This window comes from Ruditapes philippinarum, unplaced genomic scaffold (assembly GCF_026571515.1).
Source record: "Ruditapes philippinarum isolate M1 unplaced genomic scaffold, ASM2657151v2 ctg4321_1_1_1_1, whole genome shotgun sequence".
Lineage (NCBI taxonomy): Eukaryota > Metazoa > Mollusca > Bivalvia > Venerida > Veneridae > Ruditapes > Ruditapes philippinarum.
Genome location: NW_026856323.1, coordinates 204,752 through 218,089, shown reverse-complemented (window position 1 = coordinate 218,089; position 13,338 = coordinate 204,752). Strand labels below are relative to the sequence as shown.

The 13,338-nt window shown below is 32.3% G+C and overlaps 1 protein-coding gene and 1 long non-coding RNA gene across 3 annotated transcripts; one reads left to right on the top strand and one right to left on the bottom strand.

Moving 5' to 3' along the window:
- Positions 1-770: 770 nt before the first annotated feature.
- Positions 771-9,780, top strand: LOC132746218 (trichohyalin-like). Of its 2 annotated transcripts, none has more exons than XM_060735299.1 (2): positions 771-1,187; positions 8,156-9,780. In XM_060735299.1, the coding sequence occupies exons 1-2, from the start codon at positions 1,170-1,172 to the stop codon at positions 9,641-9,643; spliced, it is 1,506 nt and encodes a 501-aa protein (XP_060591282.1). In that variant the 5' UTR covers positions 771-1,169; the 3' UTR covers positions 9,644-9,780. The 2 variants fall into 2 exon arrangements, with proteins under 2 accessions (XP_060591282.1, XP_060591283.1); XM_060735300.1 differs by lacking the exon at positions 771-1,187 and adding an exon at positions 1,791-1,920.
- LOC132746219 (uncharacterized) lies at positions 1,863-11,811 on the bottom strand. Its single transcript, XR_009627962.1, has 7 exons — positions 11,229-11,811; positions 10,824-10,930; positions 9,942-10,011; positions 8,544-8,633; positions 8,020-8,063; positions 7,511-7,639; positions 1,863-2,016 (listed from the first exon to the last, which is right to left on the bottom strand). It is a non-coding gene; the product is annotated as an uncharacterized LOC132746219 (long non-coding RNA).
- Between the last annotated feature and the right edge of the window lie 1,527 nt (positions 11,812-13,338).

Sequence of the window (13,338 nt, the reverse complement as noted above, 5' to 3'; positions counted from 1 at the left end):
ATGCAAAACAAACAAAACTGTGGTTCTAAGTTGTTCCATATTCGTTTAGACTATTTTGCAAGCCATATTCAATAAAACATACTTCAAAAATAAAGAAAGAATGGGTCTAAAAACAATTGCAAAAGTATGGATCGAACCGTAGACCTCTAATATATGAAGAAATCACTCAACCGACTGAGCTATTGCGGATAAAACCAGAACATAAACATTCAGATAGAGTGACTTTTCAAAACATTAGTCATATACTCCAAATTAATTCCCGTAATATATACGGACAGAACCGAAGTGGTATCGAATATTTTGATGAGTGCTATGATGTATTCATATTTGACAAGTCAATAAATTCAGACAATATTATAAAAAACTGCATTTACTTATAAGTATTAAACGGAGATTAGACAACTCTTCAAAATTGCTAAATTAAATATGAAAAGATTTACATTAACTGTCCTCATTGGCATTGTTTGTTATTCAATTTTACTCGTGTCCGAGGCAAACTCACATTATCAAGATATTTTTATTCAATCCATAGATGTGTGGCAACATTTTTTCTATATAACAAATTGTAAAATTCAGAATACTTCTATTGTTCTATTTTAGTTGCCATTGAAAGTATATTGGATCACTTATTCTGAAGAATTGTCCGAGCTCGTACAGTTCAAATTCTCTTATTCTCTGTTAATCAGTTGCGTTTTTCAATGGTATTCCCTCATGTAGTCCATTATCAATGCTGTTCGAATAGAGAATATGTGCGCTTTCTAATTTGATATTGCTATGAACATGTCAAATTGTGTATTGTGTCTTACAAAGTCACGGGACGCTTTTTTTTTATGGAATTGTTTGCCCGTCTCGTCAAGCGTCTCATGATCCCGATCTAGTCCAAGCTTTATCGATGTTTTCACGAATAATACTGATTTACAACCTGTATTTTTGTTTTCTGTCGATCATACTAATTTTTAGCTCCATTTTGAGACCGATTTTAGCTTTTAACTCTCTGTATTTATTGAGATATACGAGTTCCAAGTAGTCTTCACCGTTCAACACGATGTACTTCGGGTAGCGAGTGACGTCACAAGTACTGGGTCGCGCGCTCCTATTCTATTTAAGCTACTGGGTTAACCTATCATACTCAGTTGGGCATTAAGATCTTTACCAACCAGTCGTAAGAAATGTACTCCAATCAGGAGGTTTGTACCCAAATATAATTATAAACATTTAACCTGTCACTGATCTGGGATCTTTATACAATTTTATATAACTCTAAAGTTGGTATTATAAACTTAACTTGAACCCATTTTTAGAACTTGACCCAATCTGGTATTTGACCCAATCTGGAACTTGACCGGATTCTGACTTGACCCAATCTGGTAAATCTATAATTAACTATATACTTGGAACTCGGATATTATATTATAGTACTAGATCTACATATATGTTTCTCTAATAAGCTCAGTTGTTTACTATAGAACAATCTGGTTAAAGCCAGATTAACTAATACTCTATTGTATGTGAATATTTCATGAATAAACTATCATGAACCAATAATAAAATCATAGATTGAACTGGAACATGTCTTATTTATCTCTCAGTAGGTAGAACCAAATCTAACTCCCACACATGTTACTTTCCCCTTATTAACGCCTGGCATATATTTAAATCCTGACTAGCTTTAAGCTAACACCCTTTTCTCACTTTTAAGGGGGCGTAACATCTGGTGTCAGAAGTGGGATCTGTCGAGAGATCTATAGAATTGAAGTTTGGAAATCCAATGATAATGAGACACCATCTTTTGTAGGTCTAAATAAGAAATAGATTAAAATCTTGACCGGTTTATTTTACTTTTTTTTGATGTGTGTGATTGGAAGGTACAATAGCGCCAAATATCGATATCCATGAATTCTGGATTACAGAAAATGAACAGTAAGTTGATCAGTTAATTTATTGATTGAACTGTACAATAAACAGCAGTGTATTTCTTTATGTTGACCGGATCAGTGACAGTGTTGATATTTCTTTCTGAAAATAGATAAGAATTACAATGTAAATTAATTTTTATACTAATATACAATTTTATAAGTATCAGAGATTTTTATATTATCAATATTTAATATAGTAAAATGGACGAGTATTCATCTGCTTATGATTTTGGAGGTAATGCCTCAAGAATTGTCTCGTCCAATGAAAATGTCAGTAATGATAGAAATATGTCTAGTATTAATACTAGTATGAATGAGAATAGTTCTGTTTGCTCACCTAACCATGATATTCAACCAGTAGAAAATGAAAACTCCCAGTTAAAAGATCTTGAAAATTATATGGGAAGCCAAATGTCACAGATTATACATAAGATTACCTGTTTGGGTCAAACTATTCAAAATGTAAATTCACAATTGCAAAAGCAAATGAACAGTGTAGAAAATGAATTGTGTACTGTTAAGTCGAAATTGTCTGAAATAGAACATCCTGACCCAGAAATAAGATTTAATCATAGGGCGACAGGGAACTCTAACAATTTTGAAGAACAAAACTTATATGAGGCAGAAAATAATAATTGTCTTCAAAATGGGCCGTATATTCGATCGTCTGTATATGAGACTGTACCTAATTACCCAAATTTGTCAGTACCTAGAAGCACAAATAACTTGAAAATGAAACCCCAAACTTATAGTGGAGATGAAGACTTGCAAGATTTTCTTGCACAGTTTCAAATTACTACCGAAATAAATGGTTGGGACTATACCCAGAAATCATTATATCTTGCAAGTAGCTTAACAGGTGGGGCTCGGTCACTTTTAAGCGAAATGAGTGAAAGCGGTAGGCGTGATTTTTTGTACATTAGAAGAAAAACTAAAAGCAAGGTATGGGACAGAAAATAAAGCCGAGGTATTTCGAACCCAGTTAAAGAGTCGTGTTCGTGGAAAAGGGGAGACCATTCCAGAAATGGCTCAGTCCATTAGAAAAATGACTAGGCTAGCTTATCCCACAGGTAGCCAAGATGTGGTCGAGGCTTTGTCACTCGATAGTTTTATAGATGCGTTAAATGATTCTGACATACGTTTAAGGTTGCGTGAAATTGCTCCAAAAACTATTTCTGAAGCTGAAAAAATAGCAGTGCGCATGGAAGCCCATAGGTTAGCTGATCGAAATAGAAATAAGTTTGTCTGTGCAGTAGATAATGTAAGTAGTGACAAAGAAAATACTGTGTCTAAATCAACAAATATGGGTCAAGAGCAGATAAGTAGTCAAAGTAGACAACCTAGTAGTTGGCACAAGAATCAGGGTAATAGAAATCAACTATCGAACCAAAGTTTAAATCAGTATAGAAATAGGCGTCAAAATGAAAACAGACCTAGATATCACAGAAATGAAAACCGATTTCATAATAATGGTTTTTACGGCAATAATAGAAACAATAGAGGATATCAAAACAATAATTATTCTTTTGGAAGTAATGATCAACAAAGGTTTAACCAAACTTACCAGGGAAACTCAAACAAGTCCAGCTGGGGGGATCGCAGCTTGACAAATCAAAAAGGTCCCAAATTGCATTAAATAATTTAGGTTCTGACCATGGATACTTTCTTTCTGCTACTATAAATGAATTTGATTTGACTATGCTTATTGATAGTGGTGCAAATGTCAGCATAATATGTAAATGTTCAAAATTGGCCTTATTCAACTAGACCAGTTATTGAAGCTGTACAATGTTCACTTCATACGGTTACTGGTGAAACATCACCTTTTCATGGAAAGGCAGAAATAGAAATATGTATAGGTAAACAAAAAATACTTCACGAGTTTTTGATTGCTGATATAAAGCAACCTGCCATTATTGGATTAGATTTTCTGTTTAAGCACAATTGTGATATAATGTTGAGTAAAGGGTACATTACTCTGAAAGGGGAGAGAATCCCATGTTTTATGAATCAGAAAGATGCACCTGTCAATTGTTGTAGAATAGCAGTAACTGAAACCATAGTTATTCCCCCTGAAACTGAAGTTATTGTAGAAGGGAAACCGTTGGACAGCTTGAGTCGAGATAGGGATTGTTTGATAGAACCCAATTTAAGTTTTGCTGAAAAATCAGGGTTGTTAGTAGCAAAATCTTTAATTAGTCCAAAAAATGGCCATTTTCCGATGAGAATTGCAAATTTCAATAGTGAACCTTATACTATTTATGAAAATACAGTAACTGCTGTATTAGAACCTGTTACTGTAAATGAGCCTGTATCTGTGAGAAATGTTAGCACTAATGTATCCAAGGTGGCAGCAAGTAGTACAACTCTGCCTGAGCATTTAAAAAGTGTTTATGATAGGTCTTCTGTGCATCTCGATAATATACAAAAAGGAAAGTTAAAACAGTTTCTTATAAAGAATCAAGATGTGTTTTCACAAAATGATAGAGACATTGGTCATACTGACTTAGTTACACATAAAATAGACACTGGTAATCATGAACCTGTAAAAACCTATCCTTATCGTGTCCCACTAGCAAAACGTAAAGCAGCAGAAGCTGAAATTAAGAAAATGGTTGAGGATGGGATAATAGAACCTGCATGTTCCCCATGGCTATCCCCAATTCTTATGGTAACAAAACCAGATGGCAGTATCAGATTTTGCTGTGATTTTCGAAAACTTAACCGTTGCACTGTAAAAGAATATCAACCTCTGCCTAGAATAGAAGATAATTTAGATGCATTATCATCTGCAAAATGGTTCTCCGTTTGTGACCTAAAATCGGTTTTTGGCAGATCGATATTGATAAAGAAAGTAGGCATAAAACAGCATTTAGCTTGCAAGGTGGTCAGCAATGGCAGTTTCGTAAATTAGCCTTTGGTCTTTCTAATAGTCCTAGTGTATTCACCAGGCTCATGCAAATGGTATTCAAAGGTCTTATTTGGAATACTTTAGTATTGTATTTAGATGACATTATTGTCTTTGCACAAACTTTTGATCAAGCCCTTGTACGTTTACAAGAAGTTATGGACAGGTTAAGACAAGCTGGCTTAAAGTTACATCCAAAAAAGTGTCATCTCTTTCAAAAACAGGTTACATTCTTAGGTCACGTTATAAGTGAAGATGGCATTTCAACATGTCCCGATAAAGTTAAAAGTGTGCAAGAATGGCCAAGACCAAGAACATGTAAGGAGGTTAAAAGCTTTACCTCTCTAGTTTCATTTTACCGAAAGTTTATTCCTAGGTTCTCAACTATTGCAAAACCTTTGCATGCACTATCAGAAAAGGGTCACAAGTTTGTGTGGACCACAGAATGTGAACAGGCCTTTGTTACCTTGAAAGCTGCTTTGACCAGTAGTCCTATATTAGCTTTCCCTACTTCAGATGATTATTTTATAGTTGACGCTGATGCGAGTAATTTCGCGTATGGCGGAGTCTTGTCACAAATACAAAATGGCCAGGAAAAGGTTATAGCGTATTACTCCAAATGCTTTACTAGATCAGAACGAGGATATTGTACTACACGTAAAGAACTTTTTAGTGCAATATCAACAGTAAAACACTTTCATCATTACTTATATGGTCGAAAGTTTACCATCAGAACTGATCATGCCAGTTTAAAATGGTTAACAAATTTCAAAAATCTAGAAGGTCAACTATGTAGGTGGATAAATATTCTAGAAAATTATGATTATGAAATTGTACATAGACCTGGTAGGGTTCATAACAATGCTGATGCACTTAGTAGGAGACCATGTTATGATGAGAACTGTGTACATTGTGATAGAGTAGAAAGCAGATATGATAATTTAACAGTTGCTAGAGTAGCACTTAAACATGACAAAAAGTTAAAACAACCTGTAGATCAAAATATGGTTAAAATCAAACCAGAAGTTTGTACAAGTAGTACAAATATTAATGTGACAAACAAACCGTTGACAAAATTTAATGACAAAATTCCGGAAACAAAGTGATCCCTCGGAAGCATTAATCACAACAAAATAACATAAGAATTGCAGGAGCGGTACTCAATTCTCAACACTTTATAGTGTTGGAATCAATGATCCCGAAGGACCAGAAAAGTCTGATTATGTGTGCCCTGAACTACCTTTTCTTTCTGTATTAGTTATTCTTGGGCTTATTGCAATGAAAGTACCTTTAGTACTAGTGTTGTTTATACTGTATATTTTTTTCAACTTGTGTAATAGGACAACTTTTGTGTCCACAGAGAAATTAATTATTCCTGTAGAAAATAGTGTGATAAAAAGTAAAACTGTAGTTGCTAACCAAGTAAAGAGGTCTTACGATATCTGTGTTAGTAACGCTTGCAACAATAATGAAATGTCTAGTCAAGATGTGATAGTTGATAGAAAATTGGGTAATAATTTAGCATCGATCCAGAGTAGTGACTGTAGTGTGAAATATCAATCTTCTACCGGGGTTAGTTATAATACAACTGACATGAAGATTGGATTAAAATCAAGTAAACAATGTAATACTTTAAATTCTAAAGAGGTCAGATCATTATCTGACAAGAATATTAAAGATACAGAGTGTTTACCTGGTCCATCAAATAGAGATAGTAGAACAGATAACCATACAAATATAAGCATAGACAAAGACTTGACTGGAAAACAAGCTGATAGCAAACCAAGTAGTAGTAAGATTAGTACAGGATGTGAGATAGAAGTACAAAATGAGATAGATGTAGAAAATTTAAACTTAGAATATGTAGCTGAATTGCAGAAGTCAGACCCTATTATCAAACATGTTTTGAGCTGGTTTAAAGTAAATGAGAAACCAGACTGGAATAGTGTTTCTGAACATAGTGTAGAATTAAAATATTTCTGGTATAGATGGGAATCTTTAGTCATCAAAGAAAACATTTTGTATAGAAAGTGGGAGAGTGATGATGGAAATACAGTTGATTTCCAACTAGTTTTACCCAAATGTCTTACTAAGTATGTTTTGACACAGTTACATGATACTGTGACAAGTGGTCATTTAGGGATTAAGAAAACTTTGAAAAAGGTCAGACAAAGATTTTATTGGTATAATCAAAGAAAGGATGTAGAAATGTGGTGTAAAAAATGTTTAGTATGTGCTTCTAGAAAAATGCCCCCTAAGAAATTTAAAGCTCCTATGAAAAAATTTAATTCTGGTGAAAGATGGGAGAGAATTGCAATAGATTTTGTAGGTCCATTAGGTAAAACAGAAAATGACAACCGATATTTGATGGTTGTTTCTGATTATTTCACTAAATGGACAGAGGCTATTCCCCTTCAGAATATTGAAACTGTTACAGCTGCAAATGCCCTTGTTGAACACATTATTTCAAGATTTGGTGTGCCCATCTCAATTCATACAGATCAGGGTTCCCAATTTGAATCAAAGTTATTTCAAGAACTTTGTAAGTTATTAGGAATTCAAAAGACCCGAAATACTCCATTCCGTCCCCAAGGTGGAGGTTTTATAGAAAGAGCAAACAGAAGTATCCTCAATATGCTAACTGCTTTTGTGTCTGAACATAGAAATGACTGGGATAAATTTGTACCTTTTTGTTTGATGGCATATCGTTCGTCTGTGCACGAGTCAACTGGTGTCACACCAACAACCATGATGTTTGGCTCTGAAATTCGACTTCCAATTGATTTAGTCTTTGGCAAACCTGAAATAGATCGAACTGAAACAAAACCAAAATATGGATTAGATTATGTAGCTCAACTTGAGTCTAGGCTAGCTCAAGTTCATGAATTTGCTCGAACGAGGCTTTCACTTTCTAGTGATGCCATGAAAAAGAAATATGATCTAAATAGTCATCAAATACAGTATTTCGAGGGTGACCGTGTATGGTATTACAATCCTCAGAGAAAAGTTGGTCGCAGTGGTAAACTTACACGACCATGGAAAGGTCCTTATGTAATAGTAACTAAAATAAGTGACATCCTGTTCCGCATTCAGGGTGGTTCTAGAGAGAAACCGCGTGTTGTGCATAAGGATAAATTGAAGCCTTATGACAGCTAATAATAAGTTCAGAACACAATGAAATAATGATATACTTACTTTGATACCTTATGTTTCCACAAACAAATCAGGTTCTCACTAATCTGTAAATATATAAATATATAATAAATATGGTATACATGAAGCTAAAACATTTTTTTTAATAACTAAAATTGTTGTATTTGTCTTCTTGCAGAAACGGTTTACATGTCGTACATGTGGAGACATGCACTTTACTACTAAGGGTAAATGTAGAGCTCACCTAATTGAACAGCACTCAAAGATAAACTTTAAATGTACAAGGTGTGGTAAAGTGTTTTTGAGAAACACACCAGGTCAGTCGTGTCATACAAGAAGGGAAGACTTCATTCGATTTCATACAACCACTGGCCAACGTGGGGCTGAGGCCGAAGCCTGTCTTCAAGACTTTATTAAAAAGATAGATGAATTAATAATTGATAATAGATACAACAAAGAAAATCATTCGCCCACAAAAAGAATTGCAACAAGACCACAATTATACATTAGAAAAAGAAAAAATGACTTTGTAACACCAAATGAAAAAAGAGTAAGAAGTAAATCACCATCATCATCAAGGTCGTCATCATCATCTTCTGCAACATCAACAACATCTTCGTCATCATCATCTTCTACGTCATCTTCCACACGCTCTTCTGAAATAGAAATGGCGACATTAGAAGCCCTTGTTGTGGGAGAGATTTGTGATGAGAATAATACAATTGAAATCAGTGAAAGAGAAAAACAAAGAAGAAAAAGAGAAAATGAAAGAAGGATTAGTGAAATGAGGCAAAAGGAAAGGGAAGAAATAAGAATGGCTACAGACGTGATAGAAAAAGAATTAAGAACAGATGAAAGAGAGGAAAATGAACAAAAAGAGAAGGAGAAAAGAGAAAAGTTGGAAAAAGAGAGGTTAGAAAAAGAAAGACTTGAAAATGAAAGAAAAGAAAGGCTAGAAAATGATAGGTTGGAGAGAGAAAGACTTGAAAATGAAAGAAAAGAAAAAGAAAGGCTAGAAAATGAAAAGTTGGACAGAGAAAGAAAAGAAAAAGAAAGAATAGAAAATGAAAAGTTGGAGAGAGAAAGAGAAGAAAAAGAAAGAATAGAAAATGAAAAGTTGGAGAGAGAAAGAGAAGAAAAAGAAAGGCTAGAAAATGAAAGAAGAGAAAAAGAAGAAAAAGAAAGGCTAGATAATGAACAAAAAGAGAAGGAGAAAAGAGAAAAATTGGAGAGAGAAAGAAAAGAGAAAATTATGACAAAGAAAAGAGTAGAAAAAACAGTTGAAAATAAGGAAACAGAAAAAACAGAAAAAGAAATGAAGAAGAAACTCGAGGAAATTAAACACCAAGAAATAATAATTTTGAATGTAGGAGGTATAAAATATTCTACAACAAGAGGAACGCTATGTGCGGAAGAAAGCTTGCTGAAAAATATCGCAATACAGATTGATAATGAAGAAATATATATTGATCGGGACAGTAAAAATTTCAGGACAATACTTCAACATCTCCGATATACCCGACAAGGTGAACTTACACCAGCTTCTCTGTTACCAAACAACAAAATAGAACTGAAAGAACTAATTCTTGAGTGTAAATATTATGGTCTACTAAAATTGTTGAAAATAGCTACAGAAAAAAGAGAAAAACTAATCGGACTATTTTGAAATTAATAAAAGATAAGTCATATCCAGATATCATCATCAAGTAACAGAAGTAAATATCAGAAATTGAATTAAATAAAAAGAAATGTCATGTTAATTAATACATGTAAACACCAAAGAAAATATCAGAAAATGAATTATAATTATACAGATATGTCATGTGTTCTTCACATGTAATTTCGCGTGGAATATATATATGAAAATGTACCCAAGATACAGAAGAAGAACAGATGAAGATTGTAATTAATCATTAAGTATATAACTTAAATATCATTACTTAAAAATTATATGTATACAATACCTTAATTTTTCCTCAAATGATGTGTAGGATTTTTCCTCTTTATTGCTTAACAGTCACATTTCATTTGTACCTATTGAAGTAAGTAAAGAATTTTTCATTAATGTTTTTAAACAGTAGCTTTAAACAATAAAAAACAAATTGTAAATTTTCATTAGCATAGTTTACATAGTAAGTATTGAGTTATTATATTGAATTGTTATTGCATAAGTTAATAGCAAATATTATTGACAGGAAATACCTTAAATAATAAATAACCGTTAAGGAATTTTCATATATTTATGATTAAATAATTTTTAACATACTACATGTATGTGTAGTACTTTCTTAATTAAGCAAGAACACAAATTTTGTGTTCCTTTATAACACAAATGGTATGATTGATGGGTATGTAAATGAATGTTGTTGATTTTTATATGCTCTGTTGAGATTATTATACATGTATTGCTTATTGAAATATTTATTAACTAAGAGAACATTAGGGCAATGATGTAGTCTATGGTATGACTGATAGTTAAATAGTTTTATAATTAAATGTCACATGTTGTTATTAAAATGTTATGCTCTGATGAAATTATTATATTGCTTAGTGAAATGTTTATTCACTAAGAAGACATGGCATTTATGTAAAATTGGACTAATTCATAAAGTTTAGAATTTAGTAAATTTGCTAAACTTTTGTTTATTACTTAAGTTAATGTTGAAGTTATAAATTGTTACAAGTGTTAATCATTTATTTATGCAGTTATGAAGATGCCATATGTAAGTGAGACTTTATGTATATTTGTTTATATAATTTATTAATGAAAAGATGTACAAGTGAATATGTGTATATATGTGTTTATATAATTCATTAATGAAATAGATGTACAAGTTAATACTTACCTGATGTTGGTTAATTGTAGATTGTAATGTTGATGGTCATTATTTTTTTATATTTATCATATTATTTCTTGGATGTAAATACTTTCAACATCTAACATAATGTACATCTGTAATATAAATTATATGTTTATGATATAGGTGTTTAAAAAAAAAATTGTATGTTCATAAAATTATTTATTAACATGTAATTAGAGTAATTGGAATGCATGTGTGAATTAAATTGTTAATTGTTGAATAAAACCTATACATTGTTATTTAAGTTGAATCCAGTTCTAGTCTATTATGTTACAACTCTAAGCATTAATTAGTTAAATTATTTATGTCAATTAATTAAATTGTTTAGAAATTAATTATTTATGTCATGCATTTTTACATTACAAAGTATTTAAGAAAAGTTAACTGTACCTTTTGTAATACACTGGTCTTTTGGTGTAATTATTCTTTCTTGTCCTGCTTAATTGGAGACCAATCCTTTAGGGGGGAGGGCAATGCTATGAACATGTCAAATTGTGTATTGTGTCTTACAAAGTCACGGGACGCTTTTATTTTATGGAATTGTTTGCCGTCTCGTCAAGCGTCTCATGATCCCGATCTAGTCCAAGCTTTATCGATGTTTTCACGAATAATACTGATTGACAACCTGTATTTTTGTTTTCTGTCGATCATACTAATTTTTAGCTCCATTTTGAGACCGATTTTAGCTTTTAACTCTCTGTATTTATTGAGATATACGAGTTCCAAGTAGTCTTCACCGTTCACCACGATGTACTTCGGGTAGCGAGTGACGTCACAAGTACTGGGTCGCGCGCTCCTATTCTATTTAAGCTACTGGGTTAACCTATCATACTCAGTTGGGCATTAAGATCTTTACCAACCAGTCGTAAGAAATGTACTCCAATCAGGAGGTTTGTACCCAAATATAATTATAAACATTTAACCTGTCACTGATCTGGGATCTTTATACAATTTTATATAACTCTAAAGTTGGTATTATAAACTTAACTTGAACCCATTTTTAGAACTGGACCCAATCTGGTATTTGACCCAATCTGGAACTTGACCGGATTCTGACTTGACCCAATCTGGTAAATCTATAATTAACTATATACTTGGAACTCGGATATTATATTATAGTACTAGATCTACATATATGTTTCTCTAATAAGCTCAGTTGTTTACTATAGAACAATCTGGTTAAAGCCAGATTAACTAATACTCTATTGTATGTGAATATTTCATGAATAAACTATCATGAACCAATAATAAAATCATAGATTGAACTGGAACATGTCTTATTTATCTCTCAGTAGGTAGAACCAAATCTAACTCCCACACATGTTACTTTCCCCTTATTAACGCCTGGCATATATTTAAATCCTGACTAGCTTTAAGCTAACACCCTTTTCTCACTTTTAAGGGGGCGTAACAATATTGCTTCAAACGAGCGAAATCGAATTTGACTTTGTAGTCATATTCTACAAGAATAGCTTATTTTTAAGTTCAAAACTTGTATTTAAACATATAACTTTTTATTTGAACTAAACACAAAAAAATAAGTTGATAAATACCGTACATAAATCCTTTATAAAGTAGCTCATAACTGAAGCTAACCCATAGAAATTAAGTTTTAAAAATAATTCGTACAGAAAAGAACAATGTTGGAAGTTATTAAATTGGAATTGCATTCTAGCTACTTGAAACAGATTCTCTAAATTGAAATATGAAATACCTAAAACCAAAACATAAGGTAGAATCTCTTTGTACTCTTATTCCGGTGTATTCGAATTAAGTATAATCTTGCTGGTATGTTAAAAGTACTGTACTTCAGACAACGCTTCTCATCTCTAGATCACAGACTGAAGATATTATTTTCCTTTAATATAATATTATTGAAAAATACGGTGTGTTATTGGGACGAAATTGACTTTTGGTGAGAACTATCATTTATCTAAAATAGAAAAGATTGTATATGACATCTGAGGTGAATTTAGAATTATGTGTAGCCTGTTCTAGAATTAAATGTGAAATATAAAATATCGTTGTTATAGTCCATTATATCACTCGCCATTAACACTGTTTAATATTTCAATAATTCAAATGCCAATGCGTATTTTTTAAAAATAAGCTATTATTGATGACCTTACATAATGTGAATGTAGGTGTCACTATTTGATATTGTCAAAGGGTATATTTCTTAATTGCTATATTGTCTTTCCAAAAATGATTAATTCAGGAAATGCGTATGCTTGTAAACTTTGTGTATCACCGAAAACATGCAAACACTAAGTGTCAAAAGTGAATGAGTACTTGTTAACCTCTAGTTGTGAAATTCAAGTGTTTTGTATCTCTTGTCCGGCATACTATTTGTTATTACTATTAACACTGATTTTTTAAAACTACTCATTTATATTATAAACACACTTTTAGAAATAAATATATATTTCAATGCCTGGTTTGCTCTGTAATACCCTTACTTACATAATGGTGAATATGTTTATCTAATCGCCCGAAAGAT